The sequence below is a fragment of the Nerophis ophidion genome, linkage group LG12 (genome assembly GCF_033978795.1).
Source record: "Nerophis ophidion isolate RoL-2023_Sa linkage group LG12, RoL_Noph_v1.0, whole genome shotgun sequence".
Taxonomy (NCBI): Eukaryota; Metazoa; Chordata; class Actinopteri; order Syngnathiformes; family Syngnathidae; genus Nerophis; species Nerophis ophidion.
This window is the reverse complement of record NC_084622.1, coordinates 28,736,044-28,760,884: the sequence shown is the minus strand read 5'-3', so window position 1 is coordinate 28,760,884 and position 24,841 is coordinate 28,736,044. Positions and strand designations below refer to the sequence as shown.

The window sequence follows — 24,841 nt, the reverse complement described above, 5'->3', positions numbered from 1 at the left end:
CAAGCAAGCAGTAGAAAATGGATAAATACATTTTCTACTGCTTTTATGGTCATGAAATTTGGTTCATGACCGAAAGAGTAAGATCGCGGATACAAGCGGCCGAAGTGAGTTTTCTCAGAAAGGTGGCTGGCATCTCCCTTAGAGATAGGGTGAGAAGTTCAATCACCCGTGAGTGACTCGGAGTAGAGCCACTGCTCCTTCGCTTGGAAAGGAGCCAGCTTAGGTGGTTCGGGCATCTCGTGCGGATGCCTCATGAGCGTCTCCTTAGGGAGGTCCTCCTTGCACGTCCCACTGGGAGGAGACCCTGCGGCAGGCCAAGGACCAGATGAGGGGATTACATCTCCTTTCTGGACTGGGAACGCTTCGGGATCCCCCAGGAGGAAGTTGCTAAGGTAGCTCTAGAGAAGGAAGTCTGGGGGTCTCTGCTGGAGCTGTTGTCCCCGCGACCCCATTCCAGTTAAGTGGTTGAAGATGGATGGATGGACATTTTTACGATTGATTGATTGAAACTTTTATTAGTAGATTGCACAATACAGTACATATTCCGTACAATTGACTACTAAATGGTAACGCCCGAATAAGTTTTTCAACTTGTTTAAGTCGGGTCCACAATAATCAATTAATGGTACAAATATATACTATCAGCATAATACAGTCATCACACAAGTTAATCATCAGAGTATATACATTGAATTATTTAATTTTTTTACAGTCTGGGGGCTGAGTTGTGGAAGGGGTGTTAGGTTTGGTTGCTATCAGCACATCAATCATGAATAATTATATCATCTGAGAAATGGACATTGAAACAGTGTAGGTCTGACTTGTTAGGATATGTACAGCGAGCAGTGAACATAGTGAGTTCAGAAAGCGTAAGAACAAGTATATACATTTTATTATTTACATTTGATTATTTACAATCCGGGGAGGTGGGATCTGGTGGGGGGAGGGTTTTAGTCTAGGGTTGTAATTGCCGGGAGGTGTTCTTTTAGTGAGGTTTTGAAGGAGGACAGAGATGCACCTTCTTTTACTCCTGTTGGGAGTGCATTCCATATTGATAGGGCATAGAAGGTGAATGAGTTAAGACCTTTGTTGGATCGGAATCTGGGTTTAACGTGGTTTGTGGAGCTCCCACTGGTGTTGTGGTTATGGCGGTCATTTAAATTCTGGAAAGAAGTTTGACATTTCTATATTCAGCAAGTATAGAAATTAAACAACATCAAACGGTGCTCACAATGTATGTGGCTCAACACAATTAAACCTAAGGTGTAGCGTTATTGCCCTCTACTGGTCAAATTAGGCGCTACAAACTTTATGATCGCCAAAGAGTTACTCAGCCAAAAAACAACACGGCCAAGAATACAAAAACATTACTTCGTCAGAAATTTCAATACGTTTATACTTTGTTCTCCAGTCGCTGTTAAAAGTCAGATTTTCGTGATTTTAAATTCTTTCTAGGCCGATAATGCCATTTTTGGTTTGAATGAGCAGTCGTCTTCTCCTTACCCACTGCTGCTTCATTGTGACACATATGCCTTGCTATTGCCTCCTATGGGGTGGCGGGAGTACTGCATACATAAGCAAGCCTTGTTCGGATGGTTTCATCAAGCCTAATTGGTTGATGTTTGGCGGGCCAAAGAATAAACTTTGGGAGGCCGTATGTGGCCCATGGGCCGTCAGTTGAATAGGCCTGCTCTAGGGCTTGTGTTCTATTACAGAAGGCACAAAACATTTGGATGACATTGCGGGACTTTAAATGAATTCAAATGTTCCTAGAAAAACAGCGGAACATAGACAGAAGCAGCAGAACAAACATTCACAATGTTGTTGAGTTATTCAGATACCTGGACAAAGAACATAATGCTTCGTGATTAGTCCGCTATCAGCCTGTAGTGTGCAGTATACAATGTTAGTTGGGCAAAGCAGCTTCACTGCTGAATAGAGCCCTGATAATATCAAATAGATGTTACAATATATATAAAGTATATAAAAATAACTATTTACAATTGGTGTAAACTGTAAAATCGCGAGGAAACACTATATTGATCAGGGAAACACTGGCTGGGTGAGATATGCTCAGTTAAGCTTGGATTTTGAGGATATGCACTCACACCGTCATTTAATCTTAACCAAGCAAATAGATAAGAGGCTCTCATTTTTATGTTTCAGATGGCAATACATTACTGTAATTTAACTCTGGTACAGTGAGTATTTTCTTGAATTAGGGAATATTAAAATTTTTGGTATTGATTGATTGAAACTTTTATTAGTAGATTGCAAAGCTCAGTACATATTCCGTAAAATTCACCACTAAATGGTAACACCCGAATAAGTTTTTCAACTTGTTTAAGTCGGGGTCCACGTTAATCAATTCATGGTATCACATATCAAGTAACTATAAGGCCATTATGGTTGATACCAATCATTTTTCAAGATGATTTAATGGTTTCATGATTTTTGCCTTTAATTTGTTGACCATGATTGTTATCAGTATTAAACTCAAGATACATATTTTAGGCAAACAAGTCTCCCGCGACACCGAAAGAGACAAGCGGTAGAAGATAGATTAATGGAAAGAATAGTGCGTTATTTGTAAACAATATGATACTTCTTTTTTGTGTCCCCCCCCAAAAAAAAATTGTGTGAAAAACCCAATGCAGCTCTTAAATCCATATCTGGGACTGTATCCGTAAAATATTAACAGTAAACATATTTTATAGAGAATTAGAATAGTTTTACATGCAAAAATAATGTGAAATACATATAAACGACAAATTAAGTAAATAAATGAATATTTAACATCACTTTTAAAGGAGTCAGACTTTCTTGAAAACAGGCTAACCCTATGATCTTTTGTAATAAAGACATATTTTGAACACAACTACACTCATGCAGTGTAATTAGAACTTGACGACACAGTAACCAACGTGTGGGATTCTTTGTTTGGGCGCTCGATTCTGCGGAATGGGACAAGTAAGTTAGGTGCAATGTGTGGCCGAATGATAACCTTAATCGAAAACCAAGGCATAGTTATAGCAGAATTTTCATCAAGCATTAAATCGTATGATTACTGGGGAGTTTGAAAACCAAGGTTTGATTTTATATAATGCTATGTAAGTCAATGTACCAATATCAACAAAATAACCCAATTATTCCCCTTACTCTCTTTTATTACATCTAATTGTTTGACCAAAATCAAGCAAAGGATGCAAAATAAGTAAGCAAAAGCAAAAAACGTCTATTGGTTTTAAGTCATATCTTTTGGCTTTTTAACCCCAAAGCCCTCCTGTGTCCAACAACATATTCCTGGAGTTTGTAAACAATGTAACTTTATATTTACACATACATACAAATACAATAAATTCTAACAACATAACAGATACCTGTGGATATAAACATAGAAAAGAAGAGCTGAAAAATATTAAGTATTGATACCAATAATACCCTAGTAGCCATATTATAAATATTTAGAGCAGTCCGCCCACCTCTAGTAGCTTCTTATTTGGTAAATGATGTTGAAAGACACTTTATGTAGTTAGGTTAGAAGGTTCAACTCTTTAGCATGCATTTAGCATGAGAAAACATGTACGGAGATTGCTTCAACTACTAACATCGAGTTAAGAGCTGTCCAATGCATTAAAATAAAGGGGCAGAACTTTGCTGAGTGGTCCTAATCTCTTGTCAGCAATACAATATTTTGGTAAAATAGGTTGATTGGCAACACTAAATTGGCCCTGGTGTGAGCTTGAGTGTGAATGTTGTCTGTCTATCTGTGTTAGCCCTGTGATGAGGTGGCGACTTGTCCAGTGCGTATGCCGCCTTCCGCCCGAATGCAGCTGAGATAGGCTCCAGCACCTCCCGTGACCCCAAAAGGTACAAGCGGTATAAAATGGGGGGCGGCATGGTGTAGTGGGTAGAGCAGCCGTGCCAGAAACCTGAGGGTTGCAGGTTCGCTCCCGACTTACTGACATCTAAATCGCTGCCGTTGTGTCCCTGGGTAGGACTCTTCACCCTTGCCCCCGGTGCCGCTCACACTGGTGAATGATTGATGAATGAATAGGTGGTGGCCGGAGGGGCCGTAGGCGCAAACTGGCAGCCACGCTTCCGTCAGTCTACCCCAGGGCAGCTGTGGCTACAGATGTAGCTTACCACCACCAGGTGTGAATGAATGATGAGTCCCACTTCTCTGTGAGCGCTTTAAGTATCTAATAATTGAAAAGCGCGATATAAATCTAATCCATTATTATTATTATTATTATTATTATTATTATTATTATTATTATTAAAATGGATGGAGATGCAACTCTGGATAGGAATAAATGTGACATGACATCGTTTGCGTAAACGATGCCACAGCAAACGTGTGTCGTAATTAAAGCAAAAAACAGTTCAACAAAATATTGTGTGTAACCTTTTTATGGCCAGGCAGTGTTTATCATTCAAAACATTTGTCAATATGTGCTCATGGCAATCATTACCAATAATTCAGTACCAATATTATCCTGGTTTTGCTTTTCTCATATTTCTTCTTAGGAAGAAGAGAAACTGATTCAACAGGAGCTGGCTGCTATTAAAGATCAAGCATCATCCCCAAACACATCCATGGTTTGCAGCATTGAATTTTTGCCACTTTTTTGACCTGGCTCTTAGTACGGGGTGAAATATTAAACTTGGTGTCATGTGCTGATCATCAGCGACAGATGAAGGAGCTCATGGTAAGAGCCATCTACTGTGAAATGTTGGGTTATGAGGCCTCCTTCTGCTACATTCATGCCATCAAGCTGGCTCAACAAGGCACTGCATTGGAAAAGAGAGTTGGTATGTGTGACTTATCATTTCAGAATTCCACCAGATAACTGATTAACTTGAAATTCCATGACTAAATAACCCAGTGTGGTATTGATTGCTTTTATCCAAGTGTGAATTACAGTGGAACATTTGCAGTTGAACATATGTGTTCTGTTGACCTCTTATTTGTTGTGGTTTAAAATCCTATTGGAAAATAGTGAACATTGAAAAAAATAGGGATGTCCAGTGACTTTATGCTATAATCACAGTTCAATACGCACCTCGGTTTTAAAGTCAAGGCTAAAGGTTAAAAAGAAAAAAAACCCTACTTTTTCACGTTGTCATTATGGGGTATTTTCTGTAGAATGTTAAGGAAAAAAATAATGTATTCCAATTTGGAAAAAGGCTGTAACATAACAAAATGTGGAAAAGGTGAAGCGCTGTAAATACTTTACGGTTGCACTGTATGCTGCCAACAAATAGATTAACTATATTTTAACCTTTGTTATATTGCTTCATCCTTGTTACAAAATGCTGGTGCTGTTTGTGTGAAAGCTTAAAGGTGAGTTTTGATGACGTTATGATGTCTGTGTTGAGTGAAGTGTTCAATGCTGGGTTTGTCGCTATCCAGGTGGAACGAACCATTTTGGATTTTTGAAAGAGGGGTGTAGTAGGTAGTCTTAGACATTCTTAATTTAATTCGAATAACCTAAAAAATATACATTTACAGCTATAGTAATTTTAAATGAACAATTATGATGTCTTTTTAAAAAAATTTTTTTATGAATTACATATTTGAATGGCCGGAGACAAATGTTCAAATTTACAAAGACCCCCTTCGATGCTGCTGGATACAATGTACGATCTTGTATTAATATACTGTCTACTCAGTATTTTGTTTTTTTTGCTGCCTTTTCAGGTTACCTCTCTGTGGCCTTATTTTTGAACGAAAGTCATGAGCTGCTCCTTCTTCTTGTAAATACAGTCCTAAAGGTCGGTGCTGTTTTGTTTTAAATACAAATTTGGTTACCTCAAATTGGAATTGATGTAATCTAATTGTTATGCTTTTAGGACCTTCAGAGCACAAACCTCATTGAAGTGTGCATGGCTCTCACTCTTGTCAGCCAATTGTTCCCCAAAGATATGATACCTGCAATCCTCCCGCTGGTTGAAGAGAGGCTAACTCACCCAAAGTAAGAAAGGAGTCGTGTTTGAATAAATCTCTCTCTCTCTCTCTCTCTCTCTCTCTCTCTCTCTCTCTCTCTATATATATATATACACACAAATATAATTTGAACAATGTGTGTGTGTGTGTGTATATATATACACGTACTTACATACATACATGTATACATATATGTACGTATATGTACATGTATGTATGTATTTATACATGTATATATATATACGTATCTATCCATGTATATAAATGTGTGTGTGTGTATATATACGTATATATACACATATATATATATACACACAGTATATAGATATATATACATATACACACATATACTATATATATATATATATATATATATACATATACATATGTATGTGTATATAAATATATACACATATATATATATATATATGTATATATATATATATATATATATATATATATATATATATATGTATATATATATATATATATATATACACACATGCATACATGTACAGTATATATATGTATGTTTGTATATTTTCTATATTGTGTATATATATATATATATATATATATATATATATATAATGTGTGTATGTTTGCGTGCGTGCGTATATATTGACAGAAAAGTGCTCAATAAAAACTTTAGGTCTAATGGATCATATTATATTTTTATAGAGAAATAATTAGAAGAAAAGCAGTTCTGGCATTATACAAATTCTACCTAATCGCACCCAATCAAGTTCAACACATCCATAACAAGTTTCGCAAGGCTTTGTGTGACAAAGATCCTGGCGTTATGACGGCCTCTCTGCACATCTACTTACAGATGATCAAGGTAATTTCTTCATTTATTTGGTTAAAGATTCATTGGCATCAACATTGTTTGCGAAAACAACATTAATTTTAGGTTAATATTTCCCATAGGAGAATCCAGATAGTTACAAGGACTTGACCGGGAGTTTTGTCACCATACTTAAGCAGGTGGTGGCTGGAAAACTTCCAATGGATTATAACTATCATAGTGTTCCTGCTCCTTGGCTTCAAATCCAGCTTCTCAGAATTCTGTCCTTATTAGGAAAAAGTGACCCAAGGTAATTAAGCAGACTCTAAATTATTTTTGTTTCTACTGCTTTGTTTTGACTGTTTTGTGCCACACAGTACAAGTGAGATCATGTACGAAGTCCTTGATGAGTCCTTACGAAGAGCAGAGATTAACCATAACATCACTTATGGTAAGCAACATTTGAAATTGCATGTGATATGGTTGTTTGCATTTTCTTCCACTGCTTATCTTCTATACTTATTCTCTTTAGCAATATTGTACGAGTGCGTAAAATGTATTTACACAATACATCCGAAGGCTGCATTACTGGAAAAAGCTGCAAAATGTATTGGCAACTTTGTGGTGTCACCAAAGATTAACTTGAAATATATTGGTAAGAATCAATGCAGAGTAATTTCCTGATCTAGCAGTAGTTGCAGTAATTATGTTTGTGGTGCTGCAGGCTTGAAAGCGCTCACTTATGTGGTCCAGCAGGATCCGAAACTGGCCTTGCAGCATCAGATGACCATCATAGAATGCTTGGATCATCCTGACCTCATCATCAAGCGTGAGGTGACAAGTGTTTCCCTTCACACATACATGCGCACATGCATTCGCTTAAGGTAGCTAAATGCTGTTACACTTTACAAAAGAAAAACTCCAAACTCTTCTGGACGAAATAAAGAACTGATAAGAAATTCTAAATGCACAAGGATGTTGTGTAAATAGAGTAAATAGATAATGCTATTGTATTTGTTTAAATACTATATGTTATTTTATACTATTGTGTGAATGCTGACAAGCATTGAGGAGGCCCACCCTATATCTGATGGTAAGCAGTTTCCTCTAGGGCAGGGCTATTCAACTACATCAGGGGTCTCAAACTCAATTTACCTGGGGGCCACTGGATGCAGAAACTGGGTGAAGCTGGGCCGCAAGAAAAGATTTCTTAAATAATCTAACATGCACTTTTTAATGAATTCACCTTCTATGAATGGCTTTCCCGCCCTAGCAACATACTTGCCAACCCTCACGATTTTTCCGGGAGACTCCTGAATTTCAGTGCACCTCCCGACAATCTACCGGTGCAACCATTCTCCCGAATTTGTTCCAATTTTCACCTGGCCGACATTATTAAGGTCTGCCGTGACTGCACTTCCTTTAACGTCCTCTACAACAGTGGTTTTCAACATTTTTTCAGTGATGTACCCCCTGTGAAATTTTTTTAATACAAGTACCCCCTAATCAGAGAAAAGCATTTTTGGTTGGAAAAAAAGAGATAAAGAAGTAAAATACAGCACTATGTCATCAGTTTCTGATTTATTAAATTGTATAATAGTGCCAAATATTGCTCATATGTAGTGGTCTTTCTTGAACTATTTGGGAAAAAACGATATAAAAATAAATAAAAAAACTTGTTGAAGAATAAACATATTTTAATCATAAATAAATATTTCTACACATAGAAGTAATCAACTTAAAATGCCCTCTTTGGGGGTTGTAATAGAGATCCATCTGGATTCATGAACTTAAGTCTAAACATTTATTCACAGAAAAAGAAATCTTTAACATCAATATTTATGGAATATGTCCACAGAATATCTAGCTGTCAACACTGATTATTGCATTGTTGCATTTCTTTTCACAGTTAATGAACTTACATTCATATTTTGTTAAACTGTCATCCAATTAACATATTTATTAAGTATTTATGAATTACTGCTATTTTTTAGAATATCTTTAATAAATCTCATTTGTCCCTGGCATACTTTCACATACCCCCTGGGGTTTGCGTACCCTCAATAAGAGCATTACTGCTCTGCAGCTTGTCATCGCGCAAGCTTACACATCGCACAACCAAAGGGACAGCTCTCTATCGTGTTTTGTGAGACTTGTGCAGAATAACGTTAGTGTCTGCAAGATGAATTTGGTCAACAGCCATACAGGTCACACTGAGGGTGGCCGTATAGACAACTTTAACACTGTTACAAATATGCGCCACACTTTGAACCCACACCAAACAAGAATGACAAACACATTTTGGGAGAACATCCGCACCCTAACACATCTTAAACACAAGAGAACAAATACCCAGAACACCTTGCAGCCCTAACTCTCCCTGGCTACAATATACATCACCTCAACCGACGCAAGTAAGGATGGTGGGGGAGCGGGGGGTTGGTGGTAGCGGGGGAGTGGAGATTGTAGCCCGGAAAAGTTAGGGCTGCATGGGATTCTGGGTATTTGTTCTGTTGTGTTTATGTTGTATTTCGGTGCGGATGTTCTCCTGAAATGTGTTTGTCATTCTTGTTTGGTGGGGGTTCACAGTCTGGCACATGTTTGTAACAGTGTTAAAGTTTTTTTTACGGCCGCCCTCGGTTTAACCTGTGTAGCTGTTGATCAAATATGTCTTGCAATAGCACCCGTGTGAACTACACAGCCAAATTGCAGCACATAGCTGGGCTTGCACGCTGTCTGTGCAGGATGTAGATGGCGCTAAAGGCAGTGCCATTTGTGGGTTCTTCCGAGGATGTCGTGGTCGTAATGGTTTGTACAGTCCTTTGAGACATTTGTGATTTAGGGCTATATAAATAAACATTGATTGATTGATAATGGCAGCCCCTGAATATTATTGATTTGGTAAAAATCAGCAGAGATTTCGAGTAAATGGATTCAGGAGACTCTCGGGAAAATTGGGAACGTTGGAAAGTATGACGCTGTCAAGCGCCGTTCGTATTAAACTCGCGGGCCTCATCAACATTAAATTGTCATATCAAAGTGCGGGCCACAAAATAACGTCTCGCGGGCCGCAATTGGCCCACAAGCCCCATGTTTGAGACCCCTGAACTACATATTGAAGAGGGCTGCAGTTTCAAGAGCCCAAAGGCTCAGGGTCCAGACATCAATATTTCAATGTTTCGTCTGTAAGTGCCTCCGCAGGTTGTATTCATTTTAAACTGTGTTTACTTAATTGCAAAGTAAATACATCGGCTTTCACACTGCACTGTCAATAAAGTCATTATTCTGTTCGATACCAGCCATGTGCAGCTAGACAGATGGTTAACAGCATGAAGAAACAAAAGCTCCAGAAGTTTTGTTGATAATGGATGTTCCTTCTATTTAATTTTTTTCCTTCCTCCGTTTTATTTCTTTAAACTTTTTCCTTCATTTAGGTTTGTAAGACTGAAAATGTAAACGTCAACTTGTCCAGGTTATACTCCACCTTCATCCCGAATGCAGCTCAGATAGGCTCCAGCCATCCCGTGACCCTGTGAGGGACAAGCTGTAGAAAATGGATTGATGGATAAACATTACAAAAGTATAACATCCATTGTATTTTTACATAAATTATGTCCATTGTGTAGTTTACTTAAATAAAATTGAAGGTTTAGTGTTAATACATTCACACAATAAACTACAGATTTTTATGAGTGCTTGAGATGAGCTGGCGACTTGTCCAGGGTGGAACCCCGCCTTCCGCCCGCATGCATCTGGGATAGTCTCCAGCCATCCCCGCAACCCAGAGAGGGACAAACGGTAAAACATGGATAAATAGATTTTTACGAATATAAAAATAAACATCCACATCAAACATTGCTCACAATGTATGTGGCTCAACACAATTAAACCTAAGGTGTAGCATGATTGCCCACTACTGGTGAAATTAGGCGCAACTTGCTTTATGGTCGTCGTAGAGTTACTCAGCCAAAAAACAACACAACCACGAATATAAAAATATTACGTCAGAAATTTCTGTACATTTCTACTTTGTTGTCCAGTCGCTGTTAAAAGTCAGATTTTCGTGATTTATTTTGATTTTATTCTGGTTTGATAGTGCCATTTTTGGTTTGAATGAGTTGTGTTCTTCTACTCACCCACTGCTGCTTCAGTGTGACACATATGCCTTGCTATTGCCTCCTGTGGGGTGGCAGGTGTACTGCATACATATGCAACTCCTTGTTCGGATGGTTTCATCAAGCCTATTTAGTTGATGTTCGGCAGGCCAAAGAATAAGCTTAGGCAGGCCGTGTGTGGTCCGTGGGCCGTCAGTTGAATAGGCCTGCTCTAGGGCTTGTGTCCTGTTACAGAAGACGCAAAATGTTTGGACGACATTGCAAGACTTTAAATAAATTCAAATGTTCAGAGAAAAACAGCAGAGAAAATACAGAGGCAGCACAACAAACATTCACAATGTGGCTGAGCCACTCAGATACCTAGACAGAGAACGTAGTGCTTTGTGATTGGTCTGCCATCAGCCAATAGTGTGCAGTATACAATATCAGTTGGGTAAAGCAGCTTTACTGCTGAACAGACCCCTGATGTTACAATACATGTAAAGTATATCACAATACTTATTTACAATTTATGTGAACTGCAAAGTGGCAAGGAAATTGGTCAGGGAAACACTGGGTGGGTAAGACACGCTCAAGATTTTGAGGATATGCACTCAGACCGTCATTTAATCTTCCTCTTTTTGCTTGTAGACACTGGAGTTGCTCTTCAGAATCACAAACGCCCAGAATGTCACTGTAATTGTGGAAAAGATGCTAGAGTTCTTGCATACCGGTCAAGACGACTACACTACCATTGACCTGATGGGGAAGGTGGCGGAAGTGGCTGAAAAATATCCTTTGTTGTTTGGTGTGTGCATGGATTCTAAAATCAAGTAATGGTATTCATATTTATCCTCAATTACCTCTACTAACATATCTGAAATGTTTACAGTTTGTTAGCTTTACATTTGATAATACTGTAGCTAGCTACTTAATTTCGGAATATACATTTATTCTGTTTCACATGTATGGAATTGTGACCCTGTAGAAACCGGTCAAAATTCTCTGTAGTCCTTTCAATTTGTATCAACGGTATTTAAATTGTATTGTTTGCATTTCTGCTTTACATACCATAATGCCAAATACTTCACTTTCATACTGTACCTAATGATTTCAACACAACACATAAATGTCATGTCAGTGTTATCAATGGCAAATAGTGTAATTAATTTGTAGGACAAATAAAAGTTATGCTATGTTTTATTTTATATTTTATACATATATATATATATATATATATATATATATATATGTATGTATATATATATATATATATATATATATATATATATATATATATATATATATATATATATATATAATATACCTTAAAGTGGTTCAGATTTTTAAGGTATAAATATTGGAAGAAAAACATGAAAAGATTCTACAGTTGTGAATAAACAGCGTTAGCAACTATGCAATTTAGCTCATTTACAGTATGTACAGTGGATTGTTGTGCACTATCCTGAATAAATTAAAAAAAAAAGTTGTTACTACTTCAATTGTTCCTATAAAAAGTTGTACATTTGCATCTGACAACAACAAGTGGTTCATTGACACCATGAACACTATGTTCTCATTGGGCGGAGACCTGATGCAGCCTGATATCCCCAACAATTTCCTTAAACTGCTGTCTGAGGGTGAGTGAACATTTGTGGCAATATTTTATTTATTTATTTTAGGTATATTTTATTATGTTCCGACTCCCTGGTGCTGTAATGGTACAAGCTTCTGCCTTTCCTAGCAAGAGTGCATGAGTTTGATTCCCTAGTTGGGTTCGGAAGGGAATTTGGCCAAAAATTTATGGAGTCAAAACACTTCCAGGAAGATTTGGAATCAAAACAAAATTTACTTTAGAAAAAGTTTTATTGTCACCAAAACAAGTTTTGGCAACAAATAAATAAAACATTATAAAAATGATTTCAATTCCTATCTTCATATTTTTGTACACTGTTACTTGTTTTTTGTGTTTCACAGGTTTTTGTTTCCAACTTTTCCTGTTTCACATATGCTTCTCTTTTTTTGCGGTTTTGCTTCCTTGTTTACGGTTTCAAATTAATGGTAGTGGTTGGACATGGAGTGGAGAGTGTGGGCGGAGCTTACAAAAAGTTTATTTGGAAGCATAGATTTGGGCTTGCAGGTAAACAATGTAAAATAAGACTGGAGGACCCAGGGGGTTTAAATCAAGTTTTAAAACGTTTCAAAATATAAAAATATAAAGCAAACTTTCTTTTACATTTATCTTGAGTAGACCTTTGTGTGTGTTGTTGTTGGCAGACTTAGCTCGTTCTTGGAGAGAAATCTTGTATTTTCAAACAAAATAGAGTGAACTACTTTATTACTTTTGGACTACCTACTTAATCCGGAAAGCACTTTGGTCAACTTTGTTACTTTTAAAATCTGTTTTATATATTCAGTGGATTGTAGCAATATGAGTATTTTTTGTATATTTTCATGTTATTTAGAAATATTTCTAATTTATTATCATGCATGAATTCGTTATCAGAGACCATGATTCGCTTTACAAAGCAAGTATAATTTTTTCTAAAGTTATTATTGATGTTTAATAGTTTACAAACTGTTTATGAATGATTTATTACATGATTCACTTATTAGTCCGTTTTTTTAAATAAAATGTAATATGTCAGTCAACTATCAGCTTTGCTCACTTGATGATGATGTAGTTGAATGTATGTACCCGCAGAAACAAGCTAGAGGCAATCCAGATGATGTTCCAGAAAGACAAAAGACTTCTTTTCCTGTCTTGTTGAAATAAATCTAGTAACATCACAAAATGCTACTCAGATATTATTTTTAAAGATGTTTTAATGTAATTGTGAATAAAAATGTATTCACTAAAAGTCCATCTTATTTATAATCCCTAAACTCCACAAGATAGCTGTTGGGGATTTTTTTTTTAAATCAGTTGTAAATTTTCTGTAAATATTAAGTGGAATATCATTTAGAATAGCTGAATGTACCCCCATATTTTGTAATATTTGCATTTGCATTCAAGGCAGGAAATGAATGACAACAGGGGTAGTTTCAGCACCTCATTTATTAATTCATTCAGGTCAAAATATTTTCTTTCAAATGATCATCAAAACCTGTGTTTACGTTATTGTATCAATTTTACTCTGTTGACAAACATGTCTACAAACAACAACTAAGAACATAAATAGTTCACAAATGAACTATTGCACTAACACATTAATAAGACATATACTAAGACATAAGTCAACCTATCTAGGTCTAAAAATAGAAAGACAAAGATGTAGGATACTTCATGGATAATTTACAAATGCATATTTCTCCATTTCTGTACCGCTTATGAATCTTTAAAGTATGGCTGAACACTAAGACATCCAATAACTTAAACTTGATTTAAACCCCTTGTCTTCTTCTACAGGGTTTTTACCTGCACGCCCAAGTCTTGTAAAACTGCTTCTGGATAACATTTTTGTAAGCTCCGCACAAGCACCCACCCTTCAATGTCAAAATACTGCCCTTAATTTGAAACTGTAAAAAAGGGAAGCGGAACCTTAAAAAACACAAGAGAATGTGGAAAAGGGAAAGTTGAAAATAAAAACCCTTTTAAACACACAAATACAATAACCGTGTACACAAATATTAAGATTGGCATTGATACGTGATACAAATGAATATCCATGTTTGTATTTATTTGTTGCCAAAACATGTTTCGGTACCAATATAATTTTTACTAAAATGTGCTGGGAAATATTTTTTCCTGATACCAAATCTTACTGGAAGTGTCTAGCTAAAAGCATTAATGTGATCAACGCACTCTTGCGACCTAAGACAGGGAAACATTACAATTGTTTGAAGGAAGCTGTTTTAATCATCCCTTCTCTTTGTACAAAATGCTCAGGGTTTGACGGCGGTGGAGGGGACATGAAGTTGAGGCACTTTGCGGTGGATTCTTATGTGTCTCTGCTCCAGGAAGAGCCGAGTAAGCTGCCTCAGCGCTTTCTGCAAGTCATCAGCTGGGTGAGCACGATTTCTTTAACAAGCCCATTTACCGTTTATTTATTGCAACTGCAGAAGTGTGTTATGTCACATCATCAGTTGTTGAAATTGGACCTTGATCTTGTATGTGTTTGTCTTTCAGGTCCTTGGGGAATATTCTCATTTGAGAGACGATCTGGAGCCAGTTACAGTCCTGAGACTTCTGGCGAAGCTTTTAAACTTAAAACAGGCCAGCAGTGAAACAAAGAGCTGGGTCCTCCTAGCAATGACCAAACTCTGTGAAGGCGAAGCAAGTGCAACTGTTCTTCAACGGACATCTGAAACGTACTGCAGCTCAATGGACACGGCACTGAGACAAAGGGCTCAGGAGCTTCAGAACCTCAGCCTGCATCCTGAGATAAGGGCAATGGTGCTACCTCAAGATGTTTGCAAGGAGTCTCTGGAGGTAAGGTAACTTTAGAATCGGTGGGCATGAAAATTAGACTATACTGTATATCAGCGATGTGGACTCGAGTCACGTGACTTGGACTCAAGTGAGATTCAAGTCACAATTTTGACAACTTTAAACATGGACTTTCAACTTGACTTGGACTTTGACATCACTGACTTGGGACTTGACTTAAGCATTACAACTTCATAAAACTTCAGAGAGGGTGTGCCATCCATCCATTTCCTACCGCTTGTCCCGTTCGGGATTGCGGGGGGTGCTGACGCTTATCTCAGCTGCTTCGGGCGGAAAGCGGGGTACACCCTGGAGAAGTCGCCACCTCATCGCAGAGCAGAGGTTGTGCCCTTGGCTGTGATATACAAAATTTATTTTGAAATTTAAGGAGCCATATCTAGGAATCTGGCCCGAAATGGTTTTGCAATCACGGTCAAAATTCTGCAGTCCCCTTCCCCTCTCCCTGACTGAGACTGACAGATACGAAGCCGAATCCAGCTCGATCGACTGGGCTACTCCAAGGAACTTCAAACTTCCACTGCCTCTTACTAGGGCTTGAGGTGCTGAAACCATAAAAGCTTAATAGACAAGCGTTTTGTCAATAACAAATGTCTAACCAACACATTTTACACAGAAATTAGGCTATTTTCAGGAAGAAGTACGTCATGCCTGCGTACAATATCACAACAAATGACAATCATATGGTCATTGTCAATACTATCAGAAAACAAAGACTAAAACGAATTATAACCAACACACGTAATGGTTACACTGGTGAAAATAAGTGGAGCATGCTTAGCAGCCTAATGTGAAAACTAAAGAAGAGACATTTTACTAAGGTATGCCTATAGGTTACTGTTTCAAACATTTCAGATTGCCATATAACTTGGTACATGGAGTCCACAATATGCGAACACGATTAAAGGTTTTATTTGATCATTTAATTTGGCTTTCTCCATAGGTTTCACATTGCCATGATGACTGCAATGCTAATGTTGCAACTCCCAGCATATTGAGAACGAAATAGGCACTGACACTACCCATATTCACATAGGTTTTATTTGTCGAAAATAAATGTTTTCCTGTCAGTTAGATGACATATCGACATACAGGCAAACGGGCATATATTTCCCCTGTTAGCCTATATGTCGATGTGTCATGGCTAGGGATTTGTTGCATGAACATACTATATTTGTTAGACAAGATCATAGACTGTATTGGACAATATAGCTTAGATACGAAATGTCCATTTCTATTTATTACAAGTAATAAGAAAACGTAAATGCCTTACTTACCTATTAAGGAGGAAATAAGCATGTTTGGCATCCGCTGAAAACATCTTCTCCGCCTTCAATAGTCTCCATCTTTCAAAGGCATCCCCGATTAAAATTCTCGTTTTGTTCCTTTATTTGTCATGATTAAGTTGAGGATCATAACAAGGCCTTTTGGATTTACTAAGGTCTGACATGTTAAGAAACTTTACCAGTGGCAGTAGCTAGACGACAATGGCGGTGCGTAACTTGGAACACTCAATAACTTTGTAATTGGTCAAACAGTGGAGGGAGGTGCATCAAAATGAAAATAATAACAATATTTTGGAGCTGTAAATCTAATTTTGAAATGAACATATGCCGGCTGATCTACTGTTATCAGTTATACAGGTATTCCAAAAAAACATGATTTATTAATGCCTTTTAACATATAGGGCTATTTAGTGATAACTTGACATGCAATTCTTGCGTATCGCTCCTTTAAAGCCGACATGACTATGAATATGTTGCCCATGTGACATATTTACATTTCCACATAATTGCCAGGTTATGTCCCAGCATCCGCAAATCACTGTCAAAAATAGCATGCGACACAATTTAAAAATTACTTTTTGTTACAACGCGAGTCTTTTATCAGTCACATTTAACATGAACTGTATACACACCATTGAAAACAAGCAAGAAATTTACTGAAGAAGCTGTCCAAACTTACAATCCCACACATTTAAAACACACAAAACTAAGGTAAGTAAAAGTCACAAAACTACTGCTATACTGTGGGGGGAATAATGAACAATAACTAAAGATAACCACATCATATAACAACATGTTATACTGTACAAATTGCAAGACAAAGAGCAATGAGAAACCGGAATTCCCCAGATACGTCAGTGCAGGCAGAGTAGCCTGCACTGACGGGGGAACGGTCAAATTCAATGCACTGTATGTATAATTAAAATAAAACATAACTTGCTTCTTTTTCATGCGGTTTACTTTATTGACGATCCTAAAAGCTGTATTATTGATGCAAAACACATTTAATTAAAAAATGTTTGGAAAAATATTCTTACTGATGATACCTTATTCATATCCCAAAGGGTGTCTTTGCTCGACTTTAGTGTCGCGTTAGTACGTCCTGTCGTGAATAATTGCTAAAGTTTTGTGTTTAAACATATTGTTAACATGTATGCTGTTATTTGTTCCCCTGTATAGAAATAGCACTTTTGTGTGAGTCTTATACTTTTGTATTTTGCGCCTTATTGTTTATGTTAACCCGTCAATGAGGAATGACTCCCCCGTCTGAGTCTTCACTTGAACTATGAGGTTAAAGCAAGAGCAATAAGAAGTTCTCACTTAAAGCTATTTCACTGGTGATTAATTATGATTAAGAATGTCATTTAAATAAAAAACATTAGATATATATGTTAAATATAGTAAATCAAATAATGGTTTACATAAATGGGATATTTTTCTAGCTCCAGTAATGACCTAAACGGGTCCATCCATCCATCCATCCATTAATTTTCTATCGCTTGTCATATTGTAATATTTTCTTCACTTCCTAGTGGTCTACATATCACTTAATGGTGATGCTTAGTTAAAAAAATTGCCTAGTTTTTGTTTTATAAACCATCGTCAAGCCTGCTTTCATAATGTGCGTTTTTTGGGCTGTCTTAAATTACGCACCAAAATCCTCCTGTGGGCCAACCTTCTTTTGACTGTGTTCTCTCCTAATTAGCCATGTTTTAGTTTTTAGCGCTTTCATATTGAGTACTGACAGATGTAAATTTTAAGTCCTTTAGCATCCATGTTCATGTACGAGCCAGTCTGCCCCACGACGATTGGATAGAGAATATCAATGAACTTATTGACTAAAACTTTGGACAACAACTGGCTGAATATGGCGTCCACTCACAAAGCTTTTCGGGTAAGTCTCTACCATAAATGGCCATATCAGCTCACGATTAATACATCACTAAAGTGTTAAATTACAAACGGCTCGTTAGGAAGGAGGCAAAATTGTTTTATAAGTATCCCCGCCATGCCTCCATTGGTTGTTTTTAAATTTTCGGGACGTACATGGAACCCAAATACACAAAAACAGGTACCAACAGGTAAGACAAGTGGATTTTGCATAGTAGGGCCCCTTTAACCATGCTAATGACTTGTAAGGACTCAAAAATACCTGGTTGGTGCCTCGAGACTTGACTTGACCAGTCGTGTCTTGAGACTTGCTTTGGGATTTAAGACTTGAGATGTACAATGCATTGATTTACTCCCACTGCTGTTACTTATTACCGAGCATTGTTTGGTTTTATGAGGTCAAATATAAGTTGATTTATTAAATGATTTAAGGCTAGAACCAGCATTACCTTTGTTTCCAGGTAGATTCCTCTCTGTCATTTCTGGATGCATTTGTGTCAGATGCGCTGGCTGCTGGCGCTGCTCCTTACAAACCTCCTCATCAACGTCAGGATGATCTTGCCCAGGAAAAAGGTTCAGTGAATCTCACCTATGATATAATTTGGCAGCAATAAAACAGCTTTGTTTTGATTGTGTGTTTGTTTTTCCTCCTCAGCTTTAAGCCTGGAGCCCTACGGCCTGCAGTTACCTATGAGCATGTCTTCATGCAGCCTAGGTGACAGACAATCGCCCACTCTGCCCTCAACGAGTTCTGGTCTGTCTGGTGACAGCTCTGATCTCTCACTCAAAGGAGGGTGTGTGAACTCTGCTTTACATAACTGCAAATTCCAACTACAGTTTTGTTAAATGGATACTTATCAGACAGTGTCAATCAAGCAAAAATGTTTGATGGATCTCATTTGAAGTTGTCTTAATGTTACGGCCATTAATAGTGACGCAGCTCTACTTTGGCTCTCTGTTTCAGCAGCACAACTCTAAAGCTGGAAAAAGTCAAGCGAGTATGGGGAAAGGAGGGCTACCTGGCCCAGAGAGATCCTGTAGAGGAACCTGCTCAGGTTGAGGCACACACTCTGGTCCATTCAGCGGACCAAGTGGGTGGGACCAGCATCTCACAGAGCCAGACCCCACCGGCAACTCTTGCTGCCAGTCAAGAGAAACAGCAGCTGGCTTCTTCGCTGTTTGTTGGCCTGAGCTCCCAAACGTCCGTGTCCTTGGTGAGAAGATAGGCATGGTACTTTCATTTACCAGTGTTGGGCTCAGTATGATGCAGTAACAACAGTAACATAACATGATACACATTAGATGCATAATCATATTGTTTTGATACATCTTTAAACAGATGGGAAAGTCAGAGCTGACGCCCAAGAGGTTCAGCAGAAAAACCAAAGGGGAGGTCACATCCTCCGAGGTCAGCAAGCAAACATCCAACAGCGTGGATAACCTCCTGTGTAACATTCTGCTGGATTCAAACGTAGACCCTGAAGCATCTTTGCCCTCATCCAGACAGACATCCCAAACCTCTTTTGGTTCTGCCGCTGCTAAGGGTATTGCTCTTATAGACAACGAGCGGCCTGAGAGCGACATGAAGAGACCCGAGACTTGTCTCATCAGGGATAACGGCCTTGTAGCTGCTGATTCTGTTGAGACCGAAGAACCATTCAGAACTAAACACATGTGTCTCGCCTCATACCTCCCTGCTGACTGTATCGGAGCGAACTATTCCGAAATCACTCCCCTGTGTTCCAGCCACTGTGTGGATCTCTCTGCCTGCCATGTGTACAAAGAAGACTGTTTGGTTCTTGTTGTTTTCATATCCAACACCTCTGCCTCTCCTGTGCAGCGGTTAGTTGTGCAGCTGGACTCGGAAGAAGTTGAGGTAAATAAGCACTAGGATGTGAATGCTCACATGTCACCACAACCCAACAAGCCCAAGAAAGAAACCAATTGAGAACTTTGAGAACTCCATGACATTACAGCAATCACATTGTTTTCTTATATTTATTGTTTTAAATTGTATTCTTATTAGGGCTGTCAAAGTTAACGCTTTATTTAATTCATGTGATTAATCACACAAAAATTCGCATTAATCATGTTCTGATTTAAAAATTGGATTGACAGCACTAATTCTTGTACTTCATTTGGCAAAGAAGGGTATACTCAGTCAGTACTCAAGATGTCAAAACACAAGATGTAAAACAAACAAAAAACATGGCAGACGAGCTCAATATACTTGTACTTCCACCACTTAACATGCAAAACAGTAATTAATCTCTTTTCATAATATGTGGTAAAGCCATTCTTGTTACCATCTGCATGCTTGAAGGTACTTGGAAAAACAGCCAGGGCACTTTTTTTTTATGGATGGCCGATTTTCCCATTTTCCCTGAAATCAGCAAAAGCGCTATTGTTTTCTAAGATACCATGGATCATATTATTAATAGTTTCCCTCCTAAGATCTCAATATTTGCTGAAAAACTGACAGCGTACCTGTTGCTGACACACTGCACACTATTTTTTTTATTATGAGTGACTTTTTTTTTTTTTATTAAGAAAATCACTAATACGACTCCAATATTTTTCAGGTGTCCTGTATGTCTGAGAGTCCAGTAGAGGAGGTGAAGAGCCGCCATGTGGAAGTTTATCAATACTCCTTAACTGTCAAGAGGCCTTTAGTTCATTTTGTTGCATCAGGACTGGTTTCTTTCCACACGGCGAATGGGACTCCTCACACGACTCCTTTCTCTTGTAAATTCCCTCTTACCGCATTCATCAGGTGACACACTTGCTATGTTCTCAAATGGAGCAATTTGTACCGCTATTTGCTTATGTGTATGTATGTTGCATCCAGACCTTTGGCGCTGTCCACAGAAGAGTATGGGACAATGTGGCTGGCTTTCTCGCACGATACAAAGCAGAAACTGACGCTCATCATGGACATCCAGGACCCCCTGAGGGCGACACTAAATGTGCTGGAGAGGAAACTTCACCTTCATTTGGTGGACATCATAGGTGAACATTTCAATATACTGTATTATAATCCACCGAAATTGAATTGAGGAAGCTGGACGACATTTTGTTGAAGAAATCACCTTTAATCCGAAAGGCGTCTTCAGCTGTAAATCAGTATTAGAATCAGAATTACAATAGTTATTATTGCCATTGTTTGAGAACGGTTTCACAAACTAGGAATTTTACTTGGTGCAATCATGCGACATAAAACGTATAACACACAATAGAATAACATGAGCTGTAACTGAGCTATAAGATCCTGTTTTTGTTCATATGCCTGATGCCTTAGGTTTTAATGTCGACCATTAGCTTGTGTGATGGCAGCTGTACCTAATTCTGCTTTGCCATAAACACCACAGTAGCTGCTGAACTCTGATGGGGGAAAAAAGCAGCTACACATCTCGCACCTAACGTGGGGAACACCAGAGTGGGTTACAAGAGTTATAGTGTGTAAAAGCCTTTAATGTCTAGGTCCAGTCCCGCCTTGTGCATGGCCACTTCCATATTAGATGAATATCGGTGAAAAAAAACAACAATGCCCTGGTTTGCTTTTTAGAGTTCCAAATCAGTGAAAGCTGCGGATAAAAGTTATTTGGGTTGGTCGTGAAAGGTTTTGCAATCAAATGTTTGGGGAAAAAAAATCTTCTGAGTCTCTTTGACAAACCGACCACATAAAGGACTACTAAATTCTGCCTGGTTTTTAATTCTCTCAGTCGGGTGTTGTGAACCTGCTATCGGTGTATGCTACGTCGGTCTTCTGTCTTCGTTGGTAGGGATCTGTTCTGTTGGTTCTGACAACTCCTAGCTTGTGTTGGTCTTTTGGGTGATGGGAATGACTGAGAAACTATGTGGATATAATAAACTTGGAATAATAATATCAAGTATTGACAACTTTGCAGTGTCTTTCTGAACAATTGGAAATAGGGCTGCAGCTAGCATGTTTTAACAATTGACTAATCTATCGATTAATTTGTACGAACTAGCGTCAATGCGTCTTTTAGGGATTATAATTGAAAACAATTTTTTTTTTTCCCAATGACCTTTAGTGTTTCTTCCTATTAATCCACATAACATTGAAAGTTATAAAGTACAAAAAATACCCAAGGTAATAGATGATAAAGAATCAAACTAAACAAAAATAATTCTGTAAGGTATGATAAATTGACTGTCCGTGTATCTGACAACTTAAACCAAACCCATTTTAAAAGGTATTAATTGGAGGAGGGATGTTGATTTTGGGACAAACAACTCATTAGCATTAACATACAAACTGGAGATGCTGACTTGTCCTCACGTGTTTCAATACAACATTCATTATGCAAGTCAAACATATAAGATGGCGTTAGCTACTGAAATATACATATACCTTGTTTCTGATTGTCTGCTGCTCTTAAATATTTAGGCTGCTTTCTGGTAATGTGACGCATCATCAATGTAGTGAGATTGTAAAATGCCAGCTCCGTTTGACATTGCAAACGTTTCACCTCACTGTCTTGTCTTTTTCAATTTTAAAAGGGACAAAACCAATGTTTCATACCTATTCATAACTGTTTTCATGTATTTGGGATCTGCATAAGTCCTGACACTTGAAACTAAACCATGGCAGAGATATTTATACAACAATCTTGCCTTCCTTCATACTTCCTCCAAACCAACTGTTTGGAATTTGTCCCATTATTGACGTTTTCCCCAAGTGTGACGTCAGCGGATATCTCCGTTAGAAATGTATCTAAAATGCTTTTCGCGAGTATGCCATTGTAATCTGCACTGTTGTGAGTAAGCTCCTACTTTTTCGCTATGGTTCATGTATTTTTCAAACATGCATACAATTACAACATGATACATCACAATTTCCAGTTTCTCTTTTCAACATATTCAAAAAGGAATAGGAAGAAGCAGATCTTAATTAATCCTACCCCCTTTTACTTCCTGTTCTCAATTTCTTTACAATTTACTCTATAAGTAATATGATTCTAAAAATAAATAATGAAAGGGAGATGTGGTAGAAAATGGATGAATGGATAAATAAGAAATAGCGAAGTAAGTTGTATTTCATATGGTGAGATGAATAAGATTATAAATGTGTATCATGATTCTTATTCCTTCTACTTTGTAAACGCTTTGAGTTTGAACAGTATCTTAAACTGGATCATATTAGCACATTGTTTGAATTCGTTACTTAATCCGTTCCATAATTTCCTTCCACTGATATACTAAAGGTGTTGTACGTGCATACAAATGTATTACGTTACATTGTTCTCTGAGGTTAGAGTTCTCCTCTTTTGTTGAGAAGAATTGTTTTGCATTATTGGGTAGAAGATAATACTTTGCAAACAGCAAAATTATGCACAAAGCAAATTCACTATATTGTGGAATTTCAATAATTAGGATTCAATAAAGGGTTTGAATATTCTCTATGTCCAACATTGGGTATTATTCTAGCTGACCTCTTTTGTAACATGGTTAGGGACTGAAGCATAATTTTGTAGTTATTTCCCCATATTTCTACACCGTAACTCAGATATTGTTACACTAGCAAGCAGTAAAGAATATACATACTTATTTTGCTTTATTCATTATTGAAAAATTGATTGCTACCTTATATAGAATAGAATAGAATAGAATGGACTTTATGTTCATTGCATATAACCAGATTAAAGACTCCAATTTAAAGTGCGGTGGTTGGAACAAATATGGGGTGAAATAAATAACACTAGAGGAAATAAAGGAAAAAAACTAACAATTGAAATAAACAGACTACTATCCAATAAAAATATTAAGCAATCCTGTACAATAAACAAAACACTATAGAAATACAAAATACTGTACAATATACAGAACAAGACAAGAGTACCAAAGTAATAAATACAGTCTGTGTCGGACGTATTGCACTCGAAGGGTAGTTTTGTACAGTAGGGTATTAGGGATACCCTATTGTGTATCCCTAATAGCCTACCTCATATTAACATATTGTATATGTTAATATGAGGTTTGCAGTTCATTTTATCTTCCATTATTAAAATAAAAAATGTGTTTTAATTTACGGTACTCTTTCAATATCTACTCCGTCTAGTTGTATTGTTTTTTGACTTTCTCTTCTATTGTTACTGAACAGCATTATTTTAGTTTTACTGAGGTTCAAGGATAGTCTATTTTTGCAAACCAACTTTTTAATTTTTTAATTTCTACCGTTATTATTGAGATAGGCACCAGCACCCCTCCGCAACCCCAAAAGGGAATAAGCGGTAGAAAATGGATGGATGGATTATTTATATTAGCTTCTATGTGTTCTCTCCTGAACAAAACACAGTTGTATCTTCTGCAAATATTAATAACTGTAATTTTTACATACCTTTACAAATGTTGTTTTATAAAAAT

The 24,841-nt window shown here is 37.5% G+C and overlaps 1 protein-coding gene across 3 annotated transcripts in view; it reads left to right on the top strand.

The window, feature by feature from the left end:
• ap4e1 (adaptor related protein complex 4 subunit epsilon 1) overlaps nucleotides 1-24,841 on the top strand; it is a 30,853-nt gene that overhangs the window by 1,551 nt on the left and 4,461 nt on the right. For 2 of the 3 annotated variants that reach the window (XM_061917272.1, XM_061917274.1), the window contains 19 exons: nucleotides 4,531-4,602; nucleotides 4,692-4,815; nucleotides 5,705-5,778; nucleotides 5,857-5,978; nucleotides 6,632-6,791; nucleotides 6,881-7,047; nucleotides 7,115-7,188; nucleotides 7,270-7,392; nucleotides 7,462-7,571; nucleotides 11,483-11,624; nucleotides 12,358-12,471; nucleotides 14,721-14,839; nucleotides 14,961-15,263; nucleotides 18,916-19,027; nucleotides 19,110-19,248; nucleotides 19,419-19,668; nucleotides 19,794-20,330; nucleotides 21,037-21,227; nucleotides 21,303-21,463. In XM_061917272.1, coding sequence (XP_061773256.1) covers nucleotides 4,531-4,602; nucleotides 4,692-4,815; nucleotides 5,705-5,778; nucleotides 5,857-5,978; nucleotides 6,632-6,791; nucleotides 6,881-7,047; nucleotides 7,115-7,188; nucleotides 7,270-7,392; nucleotides 7,462-7,571; nucleotides 11,483-11,624; nucleotides 12,358-12,471; nucleotides 14,721-14,839; nucleotides 14,961-15,263; nucleotides 18,916-19,027; nucleotides 19,110-19,248; nucleotides 19,419-19,668; nucleotides 19,794-20,330; nucleotides 21,037-21,227; nucleotides 21,303-21,463 — 3,094 coding nt within the window. The remainder of the gene's footprint in view (nucleotides 1-4,530; nucleotides 4,603-4,691; nucleotides 4,816-5,704; nucleotides 5,779-5,856; nucleotides 5,979-6,631; nucleotides 6,792-6,880; nucleotides 7,048-7,114; nucleotides 7,189-7,269; nucleotides 7,393-7,461; nucleotides 7,572-11,482; nucleotides 11,625-12,357; nucleotides 12,472-14,720; nucleotides 14,840-14,960; nucleotides 15,264-18,915; nucleotides 19,028-19,109; nucleotides 19,249-19,418; nucleotides 19,669-19,793; nucleotides 20,331-21,036; nucleotides 21,228-21,302; nucleotides 21,464-24,841) is intronic. The other variant, XM_061917273.1, reaches the window with a different exon arrangement.